The 17,456-nt window shown below is 47.2% G+C and overlaps 1 protein-coding gene across 2 annotated transcripts in view; it reads left to right on the top strand.

Moving 5' to 3' along the window:
- Positions 1-17,453, top strand: part of NACC1 (nucleus accumbens associated 1) — a 25,627-nt gene extending 8,174 nt beyond the window's left edge. Inside the window, exons 3-7 of one of the 2 annotated variants that reach the window (XM_018566123.1) lie at positions 8,887-9,810; positions 13,071-13,265; positions 13,621-13,726; positions 15,879-15,976; positions 16,776-17,453. In XM_018566123.1, the coding sequence (XP_018421625.1) occupies positions 8,937-9,810; positions 13,071-13,265; positions 13,621-13,726; positions 15,879-15,976; positions 16,776-17,029 (1,527 nt within the window). In that variant the 5' untranslated portion in view covers positions 8,887-8,936 and the 3' untranslated portion in view covers positions 17,030-17,453. Of the gene's footprint in view, positions 1-8,886; positions 9,838-13,070; positions 13,266-13,620; positions 13,727-15,878; positions 15,977-16,775 lie in introns of both variants that reach the window. The other variant, XM_018566122.1, reaches the window with a different exon arrangement.
- The last annotated feature ends 3 nt before the right edge of the window (positions 17,454-17,456 follow it).

Raw genomic sequence — 17,456 nt, 5'->3', positions numbered from 1 at the left:
CCTGTCTTCCCAGCCCATGACCAGACCAGGTAGTTGCATTCAAATCGGGAGGAATTGGGCCCTGCCAGATCCTGGACACGAGGGAAGTACTCCCACCCCCACTCTTGCATGAGTGGGTACTACTTTCGGTTTCCTTTCCACGACCAGAACCCTTTGGGAGCCCCATCATCTCAGGCAGGTGCGCTGCAGACAGCCATTCCTACTGTAAGGTCAAAACAGCGGCACATTCCCCTCCTGAACACTGATGAGAACATACACTACACTTGGTCTTCGCCAAACGGTATTGTAGAGATGTACTGCATATGTTTTTTTGTTTAAAACCTTTTTGTTTTGCCCAAGCATGCACGTTCCTAAGATCTGGAGCTGAAAACAACAAAAAAACATATGCCAGCAATGAACGCCGAGTGTACATGAAGCCGACATAGGCAGTTGATGTATATGAAAACAAAAACATTATTATTATTATACAGGATTTATATAGCGCCAACAGTTTGCGCAGCGCTTTACAATATAAGGAAGACATTACAAGCGCAATACAATTCAAGAGAAGATGGTAAGGTGGGCCCTGCCCCTGAGGGCTTACAATCTAAAAGGGAGGGGCAATTGATACATGAGGAGGGAGCTGTGTAGGGGTGATTGTTTGAGAACGTGATGGTTGAGCGGTTAGGTTGAGGTGGGATAGGCTTCCCTGAAGAGATGAGTCTTAAGGGATCGCCTAAAGGCAGTCAGAGTAGCAGACAGACGGACAAGTTGGGGTAAAGAGTTCCAGAGGATGGGAGAGACTAGTGAAGTCCTGGAGGCGAGCATGGGTGGAGTTGACGAGGGAGCTGGAATGCAGGAGGTCTTTTGAAGAGCGAGAGGAGGCGGTTAGCGTGATACTTTGAAACAAGGTTGGAGATATATCTGGGGGCAGAGTTGTGAAGTCATTGTTAATATTTGGAATTTTATCCTTTGGGTTATTTGAAGCCAGTGCAGGGATTGGCAGAGGGGGGTAAGGGATGGAAGCCAGTGCAGGGATTGGCAGAGGGGGGTAAGGGATGGAAGCCAGTGGAGGGATCGGCAGAGGGGGGTTGCAGACACTGAGCGGTCAGGTGGATGAGTCTGGCAGCTGCATTCATGATAGACTGAAGGAGGGAGGAGCCTGTGTAGTGGAAGGCCAATGAGGAAGGAGTTGGAATAGTCAAGACGAGAAATAACAAGGGAGTGGATGAGTAGTTTTGAGGTTTCATTGGTGAGGAAGGGGCGTATTTTGGAGATGTTGCAAAGGTTATTGATTTTCCTGCGGAGGAAATATTTAATTCAGGCCTAATAAGACCTTCATTAAGATAATGAGAAAAGCCTAAAATGTGAGTCATGATAATGTGCACGTGTTCAGCATCGCTGCACCTCTACATTACCACAACAAATGCAAATGACTTGCAAAGGTGGAAATGGACTTTAAGGAGAACATGTTGACACATCAGACCTGTGTGTTTTTGTTCTTGCTGGTTCTGTGGAATGTGCCTGACTGTATTAGCAGCACTGCAGGACACCGGTTTGGCTAAGCTCAGCTTTTTGCAAGGCAGCCAACCCAGAGAAGCACTGTAATGGATAGTGTGTGTTCTAATGTAATCTAATCTATCCATCCATCATGTGTTTAGAGGCAATGCTTTATAGGAAATCAGTACTGAGAGAAATGCAGGTGTCGTCACTGCTGCTCCCTTCTCTGGATTAGCTTTGCTTGTTTCCTGTACCGGTCCAGTGATATAAAGAATGATTGGGCCATTGGCCAGGGGCTACAGGCCTTGGAAGCAGACATAGCTGAGCTGTCACTGTCCCACACTGCACAGGGGCTGAGTAGTGTTTACACCCTGTGCTCGGCTGGGCCGTAGAGTATAATGGCTCTCCAGTGTGCATCTGCTGGGGTTATCATTACTCCAGTGCTGGACAAATCCCAGGAGCCAGGTAGCCAATGCTTCTGACTTTAGAGGTTCTTTCTAGTTGTTTTCAATGGAGCTGGCTCCTGGATTGAACAGACTGGCTCCTGAATTTCCTATTAATATGCCCACCCCTGCATTATTCTCTGTAGTCAGGTCCACTGCATCCAGGATGTCACTGGAATGAAACACTGGCGAGTCACTGGAATGAAACACTGGCGAGTCACTGGAATGAAACACTGGCGAGTCACTGGGAACTTGGCATTAATTGCCTGCATCTGAGATCTGTACTTTTACTGATACTCAGGTCTGCACATCCAACCACTCTTGTAGGCCTTTGACTAACTTTAGAGGCAGCCAGCGGCTTTTTTGTTGACGGTGACATTGATTGCTTTGGCCATTGGCCAGAGACTACAGGCCTCGAACACAGACATAGCTGACTGTCACTGCCCCAAACTGCATAGGGCCATGTAGTGCTTACACCCTGTGCTAGGCCTGGACATGGCCTATAATAGCCGTCCAGTGTGCTGCAGGTGCTGAGCTTATTATATAGCGCCAACAGTTTGCACAGCGCTTCACAATATAAGGAAGACATTACAATCACAATACAATTCAAGACAAGATGGTAAAGAGGGCCCTGTCCCTGAGGGCTTACAGTCTAAAAGGGAGGGAGAAGTGATACATGAAGAGGTAGCTGTGTTTGGATGAATTGTTTGAGAAAGCTTATCATTATTCCAGGGCTTGACAAATCCGTGGGTCCAGGTAGCCAGTTTTCCTTAAGGGTGCATACACACCACAATCAGAAGGAACAATGTATTAAAACAACAAAAAAACATATGCCAGCAATGAACGCCGAGTGTACATGAAGCCGACATAGGCAGTTGATGTATATGAAAACAAAAACATTATTATTATTATACAGGATTTATATAGCGCCAACAGTTTGCGCAGCGCTTTACAATATAAGGAAGACATTACAAGCGCAATACAATTCAAGACAAGATGGTAAGGTGGGCCCTGCCCCTGAGGGCTTACAATCTAAAAGGGAGGGGCAATTGATACATGAGGAGGGAGCTGTGTAGGGGTGATTGTTTGAGAACGTGATGGTTGAGCGGTTAGGTTGAGGTGGGATAGGCTTCCCTGAAGAGATGAGTCTTAAGGGATCGCCTAAAGGCAGTCAGAGTAGCAGACAGACGGACAAGTTGGGGTAAAGAGTTCCAGAGGATGGGAGAGACTAGTGAAGTCCTGGAGGCGAGCATGGGTGGAGTTGACGAGGGAGCTGGAATGCAGGAGGTCTTTTGAAGAGCGAGAGGAGGCGGTTAGCGTGATACTTTGAAACAAGGTTGGAGATATATCTGGGGGCAGAGTTGTGAAGTCATTGTTAATATTTGGAATTTTATCCTTTGGGTTATTTGAAGCCAGTGCAGGGATTGGCAGAGGGGGGTAAGGGATGGAAGCCAGTGCAGGGATTGGCAGAGGGGGGTAAGGGATGGAAGCCAGTGGAGGGATCGGCAGAGGGGGGTTGCAGACACTGAGCGGTCAGGTGGATGAGTCTGGCAGCTGCATTCATGATAGACTGAAGGAGGGAGGAGCCTGTGTAGTGGAAGGCCAATGAGGAAGGAGTTGGAATAGTCAAGACGAGAAATAACAAGGGAGTGGATGAGTAGTTTTGAGGTTTCATTGGTGAGGAAGGGGCGTATTTTGGAGATGTTGCAAAGGTTATTGATTTTCCTGCGGAGGAAATATTTAATTCAGGCCTAATAAGACCTTCATTAAGATAATGAGAAAAGCCTAAAATGTGAGTCATGATAATGTGCACGTGTTCAGCATCGCTGCACCTCTACATTACCACAACAAATGCAAATGACTTGCAAAGGTGGAAATGGACTTTAAGGAGAACATGTTGACACATCAGACCTGTGTGTTTTTGTTCTTGCTGGTTCTGTGGAATGTGCCTGACTGTATTAGCAGCACTGCAGGACACCGGTTTGGCTAAGCTCAGCTTTTTGCAAGGCAGCCAACCCAGAGAAGCACTGTAATGGATAGTGTGTGTTCTAATGTAATCTAATCTATCCATCCATCATGTGTTTAGAGGCAATGCTTTATAGGAAATCAGTACTGAGAGAAATGCAGGTGTCGTCACTGCTGCTCCCTTCTCTGGATTAGCTTTGCTTGTTTCCTGTACCGGTCCAGTGATATAAAGAATGATTGGGCCATTGGCCAGGGGCTACAGGCCTTGGAAGCAGACATAGCTGAGCTGTCACTGTCCCACACTGCACAGGGGCTGAGTAGTGTTTACACCCTGTGCTCGGCTGGGCCGTAGAGTATAATGGCTCTCCAGTGTGCATCTGCTGGGGTTATCATTACTCCAGTGCTGGACAAATCCCAGGAGCCAGGTAGCCAATGCTTCTGACTTTAGAGGTTCTTTCTAGTTGTTTTCAATGGAGCTGGCTCCTGGATTGAACAGACTGGCTCCTGAATTTCCTATTAATATGCCCACCCCTGCATTATTCTCTGTAGTCAGGTCCACTGCATCCAGGATGTCACTGGAATGAAACACTGGCGAGTCACTGGAATGAAACACTGGCGAGTCACTGGAATGAAACACTGGCGAGTCACTGGGAACTTGGCATTAATTGCCTGCATCTGAGATCTGTACTTTTACTGATACTCAGGTCTGCACATCCAACCACTCTTGTAGGCCTTTGACTAACTTTAGAGGCAGCCAGCGGCTTTTTTGTTGACGGTGACATTGATTGCTTTGGCCATTGGCCAGAGACTACAGGCCTCGAACACAGACATAGCTGACTGTCACTGCCCCAAACTGCATAGGGCCATGTAGTGCTTACACCCTGTGCTAGGCCTGGACATGGCCTATAATAGCCGTCCAGTGTGCTGCAGGTGCTGAGCTTATTATATAGCGCCAACAGTTTGCACAGCGCTTCACAATATAAGGAAGACATTACAATCACAATACAATTCAAGACAAGATGGTAAAGAGGGCCCTGTCCCTGAGGGCTTACAGTCTAAAAGGGAGGGAGAAGTGATACATGAAGAGGTAGCTGTGTTTGGATGAATTGTTTGAGAAAGCTTATCATTATTCCAGGGCTTGACAAATCCGTGGGTCCAGGTAGCCAGTTTTCCTTAAGGGTGCATACACACCACAATCAGAAGGAACAATGTATCACTGTCCCATTGCACTGTCAGGCCGGAATCCCATGGTAATATAATGGAGGGTGCTGAATGACATGCAGATGGCGCCGCACAAATCCAAATGTAGAAGTAGTAGTCACTCACACACCGAGGTCCAATGCATCAATCTGTCCTTTTATTGACATCAGATACTCATGGCATCAAAAGTACAAAGCAAGCAAGGAGGGTCTGTTGACTTGCAATTGTTCCTTCCCTTTAACGTTGTGCTGCGATCTGTTTTTCAATAGATGCTAACGGAAGGGCACCGGAAAATGAATGGAGCTAGTTCACTCCGGATCCATTGCATTACTTTGGAACAGATTGTATTGGACAGACTGACTCCCGAATTCCATATTAATTTGTACACCCCGGCACCCCAATGCCCTTACCATACCTATACACGTGTTTACAGCCGGGCTGGACAAATCCCAGGAGCCAAAAGCTCTTTAATTGAAGCTGGCACCTTGTCTAGGTGTCAATGGAGAAAACTCCTGCTGGCTCCTGGAGTGGACAGATTGGCTCCTAGATTCCAGGTCACTTTGCCCACCCTGCCATACACCTCGGAGCCAATTTAGGGGAAAGCCGGTTAAAGGCCTGCTGAGCCCTCTTTGTTACTGTAACACAGTCAGGCTCAATATACAATAATAAATATGGTTTCCTCTCTCCCTGAGAAGCACTGTTGATCGGAGGAGTGTTCAGGACTGGAGTGGGGCCACTGGAGAGCCAGGCCCGCTGCATTGTGTATGATGGCAGCGGTCTGACTCTCTTACATGCCGTCTGGACATTTTAACCCGGTGCTGCAGCACTTGGCAGTTAGAAGGTAAAAGAGGAGCCAATGTGTTGCAGCCAAATTATATTACAGTAATAAATCAAGAGGGCTTTAGGGCCTATTGGAAGCTTTCAGATTGTTGGAGGAACCCCAGACACGCAAGGATTTGTCTAGCAATGCATATGTCTCATTTTTAATATACGCCAGGAAACCGGTACATTAAAGTCACAGCAGACGCCTAAATCTGGCTTTTTGTTATTCATGTCCATAAAAGTACGTGGTAAAAAACCCACCAGATCTGTATTCTGTATGAATTTGTGCTCCGCTTGATATGTTGGGTCTGTAGATTCAGGAGTGTGGACAGAGCAGCGAAGCTGGGACTCGCAGGCCTTGCAATGCAGGGGAGTGTCTTGTGTCCCTGTAAACACTCATTGTTTGCACTTCTACTTAGCTCCATGATGATGAGATTTAAGGAGGAGGAAGCAGCAGAGCTGGCAGACAAATGTGTAAGGCGGGTGAGGGGTATTTTTCCTTATTGTAAGGCTATGAACACATTCCTTTTATAGTGTGTAAAGCCAAAACATTCCTTTTTAAGGAATATAGCACATTTTTGTTTGCATTAAAACACACAAATAAGGCAGAAGAGTAGAAACGCGTAGTCCCTGCAAACATTGCTACTGCAAAAAGTTTTTATTTTTGGATGAGTGGGAAATGGTTAAGACTAGGGATGTACCAATACTAGTATTGGTGCCGATACCAAGTATTTGGTCGTGTACTCGTTCAAATGCTCCGATGCCTAGCCCGATACTTCCGGTATCAGGAAGCCAGGCAGCGCGTCATTACACGCTGCCCGGCTTCCTAATTGGCCAGGTTTCGACCAATTAGGAAGCCAGGCGCTGTGCAATGATGTCCAGCTTTCTGATTGGTCAGGAAGCCACCTTCATGCATGGAGTCGGCTTCGGAGCCGGGTGCTGCGTCATTACACAGCGCCCGGCTTCCTGATTGGCCAGAAAGCCGGCTCCATGCTTTCTCGTCATCTAGTGACGAGAAGCATGGGGGCGGCTTCCCTGCTAATCGGGAAGCCGGGTGGCAAGTCATTACACGCCGCCTGGCTTCCTGAATGGTGGAAAGCAGAAATCACCAGCACTCTGTAAATATCTTTGATGTCCATTTAATCAGACCAATCAGGACGTCATGGGGAGGTTACAAAACTCTCTTCAAGGGGTATATATATGTAGCTGTATTGATATAGACTGACTTGTTACATTGTCGCCCTGATGAAGGGATCCTGTGCGGTCGCTATTTTGTACATGACAATTGACGATTGGTCCGATGAAATGGACATCAAAGATATTTACCGAGTGCTGGTGATTTCTGCTTTCCACTGTTTGTTGCACGGTGCCATCCGTGATTGTCACTGCGAGCACCACTACAAGTACTTGGGCCGGGAGCGCTGTGAGGAGTGCAGAGGGACTTACTATTTTATACGTGGCTTCCTGAATGGGACTTCCTGTACTCTGTATCCGGCATCGCCGAGTACGGGAAAAAAAATATGTATACTCGATACAGAAATACCGGTATCGGTGCATCCCTAGTTAAGACCCAGGTGAGTTTTTTTGTTGTTTTGATTTGTCCCATCGGTGAGATTTCTCTTCACTTTCTGTCCTAGAGAGACGGCAACATCGAGGGAAATCTCCTCTTAAGCTGGCCATACACCTATAGATTATCTGCAGATTTTCTGTGGTCAGATGGAAAAAGTGCAACAGAATCCTCCATCTACGCTAAACTGTGTGGATGGAGGAATCTCCCGCTGGGCCAAGCTTCAGTATCTTGCTAGTCGCCCCCGCTGGCTGTCAAAACACCTGAACAGGCTGATTGGATGCCGGCATTGTTCAGGAGTTTTGAGAGCCAGCGGGGGCGACTAGTAAGATACTGAAGCTTGGCCCAGCGTGAGATTCCTCCATCCACACAGCTTAGCTTAGATGGAGGAATCTGTTGCACTTTCTCCACCTGATCGCAGGCAATAAATAGGTGTATGGCCTGCTTTAGACCGTTGTCACTGGAACGAGAGATCTCCCCAAATCGAGAGGAAGCCTCCTCTTTGATAGTTACCAGAATGGGTGTCCCCATTAGAAGATTTCCCCTCGCCCTTGTGTTCCTATGCTAACTCGATTTTGATTTCCACTTATTTGATATTTCCCATAAATTTATGTACCACAGACAATGGTTATTAACTTATTAGGACCAATAGGGAGGTTGAAACTCCACAGCAGTGGCACAGACTGTAATAAAAAATAAAACCCCTCACCTCTCTATCCAAAATGAAATAAATAAATATATATAGTCCTGTTGGGAAGATTCCTATCACTTCCTCGCCTGGAGACAAAACAGGAAGTGACGGAAATCCCATCTTAGACATTTGTCACTGGAACGAGCGTCCCCGTTCAAGGATTTCCTCTATAGGCAAGAAACATTTATTGCAGGAGAGGCATTCGGAGTCCTTTCTGCAATAGAAAAAACCTTTTGTAACAAGGTTTCACTTAAATGGGTTAGAACATACGAAGAGGTATTTCAGTATTTGTCATATATTCAGAAGGGTTAAAAGTTGACAGTTTTTCCTTTCTTGGGGGTTCTTATTGGTGAGATCTCTGTGCACAGTTCCTGGGTCTGCACACCTGCTGGGACCATTATAAGGTGTTCCCTATCTCCCAGTTGGGTTCCTATTTTTAGTTTTAAATTATGAGGAATGTAACGGGTGAAGATGGAACACACAAAGCTGGGTGGTGGCTTTACCAAAACTCCAAGGTGAATTGTAACTGGCTCAGGAATGGTAGGGATCTTGTCAGTTATCCAAGATTATATAAGAAGCCAGGAATAATCTTGGCCCACCGGGCTCCACTTAAATCTCACTTCTGGTTGGGCTGGACTTTTTGATTGTAAAGTGACTTATTGTTATGGGCTTGTTGATCTTTTAACATCTATTTTCTTCCCTTCTGTTTGTGTCCTTAGCCTCTGTATCCTCCCCCTCCGTCTGTCTCTTCCCACCTTCACTTGTCATCATGTCTCAGACTCTGCAAATGGAGATTCCTAACTTCGGGAACAGCATTCTGGAGTGCTTGAACGAGCAGCGCCTCCAGGGTCTGTACTGCGATGTCTCCGTGGTGGTCCGTGGTCACCAGTTTAAAGCCCACCGGGCCGTCCTGGCCGCCAGCAGCTCCTATTTCAGAGACCTGTTTCACAGCAGCAAGAACCCAGTGGTGGAGCTACCTGGTTCTGTCCAGCCACAGTCTTTCCAGCAGATCCTGAGCTTCTGCTACACTGGACGGCTCAGCATGAATGTAGGAGACCAGTTCCTGCTTATGTACACAGCTGGCTTCCTGCAGATCCAGGAGATCATGGAAAAGGGAACAGAGTTCTTCTTGAAGGTCAGCTCACCCAGCTGTGACTCGCAGGGTCTACATCCTGAAGAAACTCCCAGTTCCGAGCCACCAAGCCCCGCCACAACAGCAACCGTCGCTGCAGGAGGCACAGCCATGACCCCTCTGTCCTCTTCTTCATCCTACAACACCTCACGAGCTCCCCGGGTGAAGACTGAGAGCCAGGAGTCGGAGGCCGTGCAATGCACCCCTGTGGCCAAGAGACTGTGGGATGGGGGACAGAAAGACGCAGGAGGAGCGAATCGGAAGGTGCCGCGTTTTTCCCAAGGAGCAGCTACTGGACCAGGCGGCCCATCGGGGGGAGCAGCGGCGGCTACAATCGGTTCTGAGAGAACCAGCCCAGGAACGTCCAGTGCGTACACAAGTGACAGCCCTGGGTCCTACCACAATGAGGAGGACGAGGAAGAAGAGGTCACAGAGGATGGAACAGAAGAGCAGTACCGACAAATCTGCAATATGTATACAATGTACAGCATGATGAACGTCAACCAGGCCGGTGAGAGAGACAGTGGGGGCATCATCGGTATGTGTGATTTGGTCATGGTTGATCTTTGTGTGATGTATGTGTTGGGAGAATGACTGACTGCAAGACTTCAGATTAGAAAAACCTTTATTGGTCCTTAAAGGAGGCATTTTATTATCCTCTGAAAAATGTATAATTCATGACTTCGTAGGGACCAATATAGGCTTTGACTACTTTGTTCTCAATAGGAATTATCTGGTATTGGAAAAAAGTCATTTCCGCTACATGTTGTCCAGCTGTAAAATTGTTATTTGGATTAAAATGTATAAGAGGTGTCAGAGCAGTATACACTGAGTGGCCAGATTATTATAACCACCCCATCAGTACTTCGTTGTGCCACAAGATGATTACGTTCAAAGGCTGTTAAATCGCGTTGTTTCCCCGTATCTTCAGAAATAATCACTTCTACTGTCGTGGTAAACAACCGGCTTCCCTATTTATGATGGTCTGGCCCTCTAGCAACTTCAGTGCAAAATTATAGCTAATTTGCCTACAAACGTCATGTGGTCAAAATAATCTGGCCACTCGGTGTATATATGTAAAAAAAAAAAAAGGCTTAAAGGGACCTTTTTATTATGGAAGCTGTGCCCCCAAAAAAGAAAGGGTAGAGGACTAGTCATCAGTATTGCATGTGGTCTCCCTGCAGTTGATCTTCTCCCCATGAATGACTTACCATGCCTTCTTGTGCACAGTGTCCCTATGTCAGTGGTTCTCAACCTGTGGGTCGCAACCCACAGTTGAGGGGGCCCCCACTTGTCTTGTGCTGCTCTAGGTAAGAGTCTCCTCAGCCTCCACCTAGCATGACAGTGTCAGTTCTCCTAGATGGCGCTGCAGCATCAGAGACCGGAGAGGATCAGAGAGAGGGGAGCAGGCAAGAGTGAGCCCACACTGGGCACCACAGAGCCTGCACTGGGCGCCAATAGAGATTCCCACTAGCCACCTGAGAGCCTGCGTAGCCTCCAGAGAGCCCACACACATACTAGTATTGGTGCATCCCTAAATTCTACAGTTGCGGGGTCACCACAACTTGGCAAATGTTACCAAGGGGTCCAGGCCCTAGAAAGGTTGAGAACCACTGCCCTATGTGGGGGAAGTCATCTTGGAAGTGGCAGGGCTGCCCCCAGCGGGAGAGGTTGAGGAAGGACAGATTCAGAGAATGAGTTAGGCAAGGAGATCCTCTGCAGCAAGGAGATCCTCTGCAGCAAGGAGATCCTCTGCAGCAAGGAGATCCTCTGCAGCAAGGAGAACAGCAAGCACTACAGTAGTGATATCCCCAAAGCTCAGCTGGTCCACAGTGCCTTTTAGATAATCTCACAAAGCAGCTAAGAGGTTAAAGTCACCCCACACTCAGGAGTTAAATCTTAAAAATACATTCAAGCACCTTAACTACTAACAAAAATGTATCTTATTTGTGTATTACTCGGCTGTAGATCCTCAAATCATCTCTGAATTGGTGCCGACACTGTCCTTCCTTCTGGAGGGTGGTTACTTGTGTTCCCAAGTGGTCCCTGTGTGTTGTGAAGTAGTCCCTGCTTCTAGCTCGATCCCACGATGGACTACATTCTCATTACAAATTGGTAAACTAAACATGAGATTGCAGTCCATCCTGGGAGCGAGCTTGGATCTTCAGGGCTGCCTATCTTATAGACCGTTCTAAAGATCCTGCCAGTAACAGCACTTTGTGTTTCAGGCTGACAACGCTAAGCCATCTTCATGCAGCATTGTTGTCAGCCTGTCCCGCATGCTTCAAGTTGGCCTTTGGGCTGTCTACGTGATAAGCGTAAATGCAGTGCAGCAGACTGACAACACTACTGCTTATTACGAACCAGTGGGTTTGTGTTGTCTGCCTACAACAGGACTTTCCATCTGACATTGAGACCCTCTAGTTTCAGTACTTTGAGCCAATGACCTGGATCAAGCACGCAGTCTATCTTCTGACAGTAGTGGGACTTTCCTGATCTGCATACTTCCATATCACTTGCTCAGAAAGTATTGAGGTCCAGTTCAGTCTCAGCAAACCGGCTATTAGCGTTTTAAGATGAGCTCGGAAGTAGTCTCTGATTTTTTTCTTTCATGATATTGTCCTGGGGATATGGATGTTGGTGTTGTATTTTGTGTGTTGTCGATCCTGAGTGTTGAATTGTGTTGTCTATATACGTGTAGAGACCTTTGACCTAGCTAGATGTTTTGTTGTTTTTCCAAGTGAAAAGGTTGGTCAGTCTGCAGAATGCAGAAACTTCAGTTTTTGGTAGATCTTAGACTGTTTCATATCTCTTTAGAACTCTGTTAATGAGATCTATTTGCTGAGTTCCCAGGTCTGTACACCTGCAGTGCCCAATATGAGGGGTTCCCACCATCCCTGTGCTAAGTCCCTGGGTCTGCACACCTCCTGTGCGAATTATGAGGGGCTTCCACCATCCCCGTACCAAGTTCCTGGGTCTGCACACCTCCTGTGCCCATTATGAGCGGCTCCCACCATCCACGTGCCAAGGTCCTGGGTCTGCCACCTGCTGTGCCCATTATGAGGGGCTTCCACCATCCCTTTTGCTAAGTCCCTGGGTCTTCACACCTGCTGTGCCCATTATGAGCGGCTCCCACCATCGCTGTGCCAAGTTCCCGGGTCTGCACACCTGCTGTGCCTATTATGAGCGGCTCCCACCATCCCTGTGCTGAGTTCCCGGGTCTGCACACCTGCTGTGCCCATTATGAGGGGTTTCCCCACCATCCCTGTTCCAAGTCCCTGGGTCTGCACACATGCTGTGCCCATTGATATGCTTTAAGGATAGATTGTGGGCTGCATACAGGAAAGGTTTGGAAGCTTCTTACAAAGGGAATATAGGTTGACCAGGGTACCCATACTTTTGCACGCACCGTTTTTTATATCCTATTTGTTGGTGTAACTGGGTAACAAAATAAAAAGTAACGGCACATTACAATTGGCATAAATCGAATGCCTGTGGAGGTCGTGTAGACTTCTATTTGCTTAGAAAATCATTAGAACATGTCATTTAACAAAGGTTCTGCCGACCTTTTCCTGCCTTTGTATCTGGTGCTGGTTGTCGTAGTTGCTGTATGCTGTTCTACAAGCCTAATGGTGGCGATCCTTGTCTGTCTGTGTGTCGTGTTGTCTTCTTTGGTGAGTTCCAGTCCGTCGTCGTCAGTCTCGGTGTGCAGATTGCCCTCCCCTGGCTGTGTAATGTATAATATGTGTACCCTTGTGCTCTTACCATTAGAATATTCTTTGAATTCTTCAGCTGAGAAGGTGGAGGCTTTGCCTGATCCCGTCTTCTCAGACTCGAGGAACCGCGTTCGCGTCAAGCAGGACCTGGCCACGCTACCGGCTGAACTCATCAGCCAGATCGGAAACCGCTGTCACCCCAAACTCTACGAAGAAGGAGATCCTGCTGAGAAGATTGAACTAGTAACAGGTACATGCTTTTCCACCTGGCTCCTCCATTGAAAAAAAAACAACTTTTGTCAAACCTGGTGGTACTGACAGGGCAGTGTATGGCCAGCTTATAGGGTTTGTGTTTTATTCATGCATACATGCCGGATCTACTGTCATCCCCGGATCTGTAATGTCAATGGCCTTTGTATTAGTTATTGATGGCATCTCCTCAATGCATTATGTCATGTATGCGGTTGCTATTTATCATTTGTAAACCGCACCACTATTGGTTGTAAAAGACTTTAATAAAGATTGATATGCTTCAAAAAAAAAAAGCATAATCCATTGTTCACCAATGGTTTGTGGTCACCATTTCTGCTTTCTTACCATTTCAGGAACCAACGTGTTTATTACCCGGGCTCAGCTGATGAATTGTCATATTAGTGCTGGAACGCGCCACAAGGTCCTACTCCGCCGGTTACTGGCCTCCTTCTTTGACAGGTTAGGACTGGCATGGTTTGGTTACGATGGATCATTCGACCTGCTTCTGTGTGTGTGTGTGTGTGTGTGTGTAGAACGGGTCATTAGTCTTAATACAAAGGAACTAAAAAAAATGTCCCCTTCGTTACGTTAGCCTTATTTTTTTTTTTTTCCCTCAGGGTACAAAGATCTGTTCACATCAGTCCCCCCCCCCCCATCAAAGAGGACTATATAGTCTGATTTTTCCTGCTGCAGACATGCAATCACACACCTTTTAGGGCCAGTTTAGTGACGAGCTAGTTAATTATCAGTATGGTTTTGGATTGTGGTAGTAGCCACACACGCATACAAGCTGAGAACCTACACACTCCATGCAGATGGTGTCACTGATTGTAATAGAACTTGTGACTTAAATGGAACTTTACCCATATCTTCAAAGTAACAACAAACGCACCTTTAGAAATGTTTAGTAATGACAATCTACAAACGCATACTTCTAGATAATTGCTGGCGTTGTTTTCCTTGCATACCTTATTTTACTTTTCCTCCCCATTCTTCTCACAGGCGCTCAGTTGGGGATGAATGGTGTGACCACCACCCATCCTAATCCTCATTTTTACTAAGGGCAGGTTACTATATGTTCCTTTACTTCCTCGAACTCTGGCACATGTGACTAGGACATTTGACCATGCACATCATCTCAGGGGAAGAAAATGCCTTTACCTGAGATCGCAGATGAGATTTCCCAGCATTGCTCTGCTGATGTAAACTTCCCAGGATGCAATGTTTGGGCACATTACATCATTTTTGTGCTAAAGAGGACTAGGAATTAAAAAAAAATAAAATGTTTGTTTAACTAATGAATGTAAGATGATTTCATATCAGCATGCAGAGCTGCTGTGATTTTTTTCGTCAAAGGGGGTAAAGGTCCACTTTAAAGCGTATGTCAGGGCAAAATAAAATAATCGTATGCCGTACCTCCCTGCAATGTATGCACATTTTCCATGTTGTATCCCTTTTAAACACTCAAAGTACAAACCAACCTGGTAAAATGCCAGAAGTATACTCCTCTTCTGGTTTCCTGTGTTGAGCTTGCAACATGTGGCCTTTTCTGGACTGAAATTGCAAAAAATAGTATCAGCCCTGCCCATTTGTCTTTTGTTAAACAACTGAATTCCTTCTCCTCTCTAAAGCATAGATCAGGGTTAGGCAACCTCAACACACCAGCTGTTGTAGAACTACATCTACCATGAGGCACATCAAGACTTCGAGCCACAGATATGACTTCCAGAGGGAGATGCATGATGGTATTTATAGTCTCGCCACACCTGGAGTACCGAGGTTGCCTACCCCTGACATAGATAGCAATTGCTCTGTAGCCCATGGCAAGAACCGGGAGGACTTCTTGAGATAACACGGGCAGAGTGCACAGCTCTAAACTGACCCCAACAGGGCAGAAAGAGGAAAATCTTTAAAGGAGAACTATGAGGTGAATGATTTTTCACTCATCCTCATAGTTCGAGCCGACGTGTGACAATGAGACTGTCACACGTCGGCTCAATAGATCGGGAAGTGAGCGGACACATACCGTCCCTCGCTCACTTCTCGATCATGTCCCTGCAGAGAGCCGTGACTGTCACGGATCCCTGCAGGGATTCCCCCGCTCCGATGCTCCAGCGCTGACTGGAGGAACGGACGGGTGAGGGGGCGGGTACAGCTGGCTTTGCCTCTAGATAGGCAGAGCCAGCTGTCACTCACGCAGCTGGGTGGATTTCGGCAGTAATGCCGGGATCCGTCCCGGCTGCGGCGGTCTCAGCATACCGCGAGCTGTAGCTCGCAATATATTGAGCTTTAGGTCACGGGAGGACGCTAGTATATGTCAAACACTTACCCCATAGTTCTCCTTTTAAGATCATTAGGAGTCGGCAGTAGCCAGGCCATGTCATGAATCACAAGTAGATATATTTGTTGTGTTCTGTGACCTAGCTCGGCTTAGGACAAAGACGAGTTTCCAAGCAGTCTTTCCACATGTAAGTGATTGGTAGAGGTGTGATGACATCATAAGCTTGCTTTTTTTCCCATAGAAATGCCCCAAGTTGCTTTAAGTGGTTACGTTAGATGGACATTTTGCATTGCGGAGTTCTTCCACAATATTTTATTTTGTATCTTTCAGGAACACTCTCGCAAACAGTTGTGGAACAGGAATCCGCTCGTCCACCAATGACCCCAGCAGGAAGCCCCTGGATAGCCGAGTGTTGCACGCTGTCAAGTGTGAGTGTTGTAATGTTGTCTTCTTGGATATTTGGAAAAGCAAATGTTGGTTTCATATACTGCAATCTACATAAACGTGAAGCTGCAATGCAGAGCGGGGAAAGGTGACTACTGGTCCATGGTTGAATATTATACATGATCTGAGGAAGGTATTGTGTCATGCAGGAAATAGTCAAGCAGCTTTTGGTGCTGTGACAGTCTCGGAGCTCAGTTGGGGATGAATGGTGTGACCACCACCCATCCTAATCCTTTATCAAAAGAAGGTGGAAATACTCCTTACTGCATACCTAAGCCCTCCTCGTATATCTGCTCTTTATATTACCCCTACAGCAGGGCTCAAAATTTCCACTCGCCTGCTCGCATTTGGCGAGTGGAAATGCAGTGCAGGCGAGTGGAAATTCCTGTCAGGCTTGCGGTCGCAGATCGCGTACCTGACTCGTGGGAGCAGCTGCTTCTGCCGGTCTGTCTCCCTTCCTTTCGGCCGGAGCTCTTCACTGAGCTCCGGGTCGAAAACGGAGTGATGAGTAATGTCTGCAGACCTTGCTAATCGCACCAGATCACCAGTGATCTGCCTGCTCGCCTCCTCCCTGCAGAAAGACAAGCAGGTGAGGGGGCTTCCTTGTATTATGTTACATTGTGGGGGCAGGGAACAAGGGGAGGGGATTATGTTATGTGTGGGGGGCAGGGAACATTGGGGATTATGTTATGTGTTTGGGGGGCAGGGGGATTATTGTGTTATGTGTGGGGGACAGGGAATGTAAAAGTTGTCCCTTCAATTGACCTTTCATGTCTTCCACAGTTTACTGCCAGAATTTTGCCCCGAACTTCAAGGAGAGCGAGATGAACGCCATCGCAGCGGATATGTGCACAAACGCCCGGCGTGTGGTGCGCAAGAGCTGGATCCCAAAGCTGAAGCTGCTGATGGCCGAAGGAGACGCATACACGTCTTTCATCAACGACACTGGCAAGATGGAGCCCGACCTGATGGGGGCGGCCACCGGAGGCGACCATGGCACCGGCTTCGACGGCGAGCCAGGCGAGGGGATGCCCTGATACCCTCCTGTAACGGGGGCCCACGCATGTAAATATCGCCCTCTGTCTTCACTGAGGGAGGAGGGGGGTAGAGGACAATGTGGCACTCAGGAGGTGGACTATAATCTAAACGCCGCAGTAGGAGGTGCTAAGTATGACTGGGTCGCTGCTGCACGAACTAGAGACTGGTGTGGAGGTACTCGGTATCACTATACACTGCTGCATGAGGTACTCTGTATCATTTAGCGCCCCGTGTTCCATTATCAGTATACAGTTATACGCAGTGTCATTATATAGCGCAGCGTGTACATTATCAGTGTATAGAGATACTCCGCATCGTCATACAGCACGTCAAAGGTCGTAGAGCTGAAACAGAGATTCACTTGTAAATAAATACTTTGCGTCATTTTATAGTGCAGTCGAGGTAGAAGTACGGTAATCTCACTGG

The sequence above is a fragment of the Nanorana parkeri genome, unplaced genomic scaffold (genome assembly GCF_000935625.1).
Source record: "Nanorana parkeri isolate BGI_ZX_2015 unplaced genomic scaffold, ASM93562v1 scaffold920, whole genome shotgun sequence".
Classification (NCBI taxonomy): domain Eukaryota; kingdom Metazoa; phylum Chordata; class Amphibia; order Anura; family Dicroglossidae; genus Nanorana; species Nanorana parkeri.
This window is presented reverse-complemented; position numbering and strand designations above follow the sequence as displayed.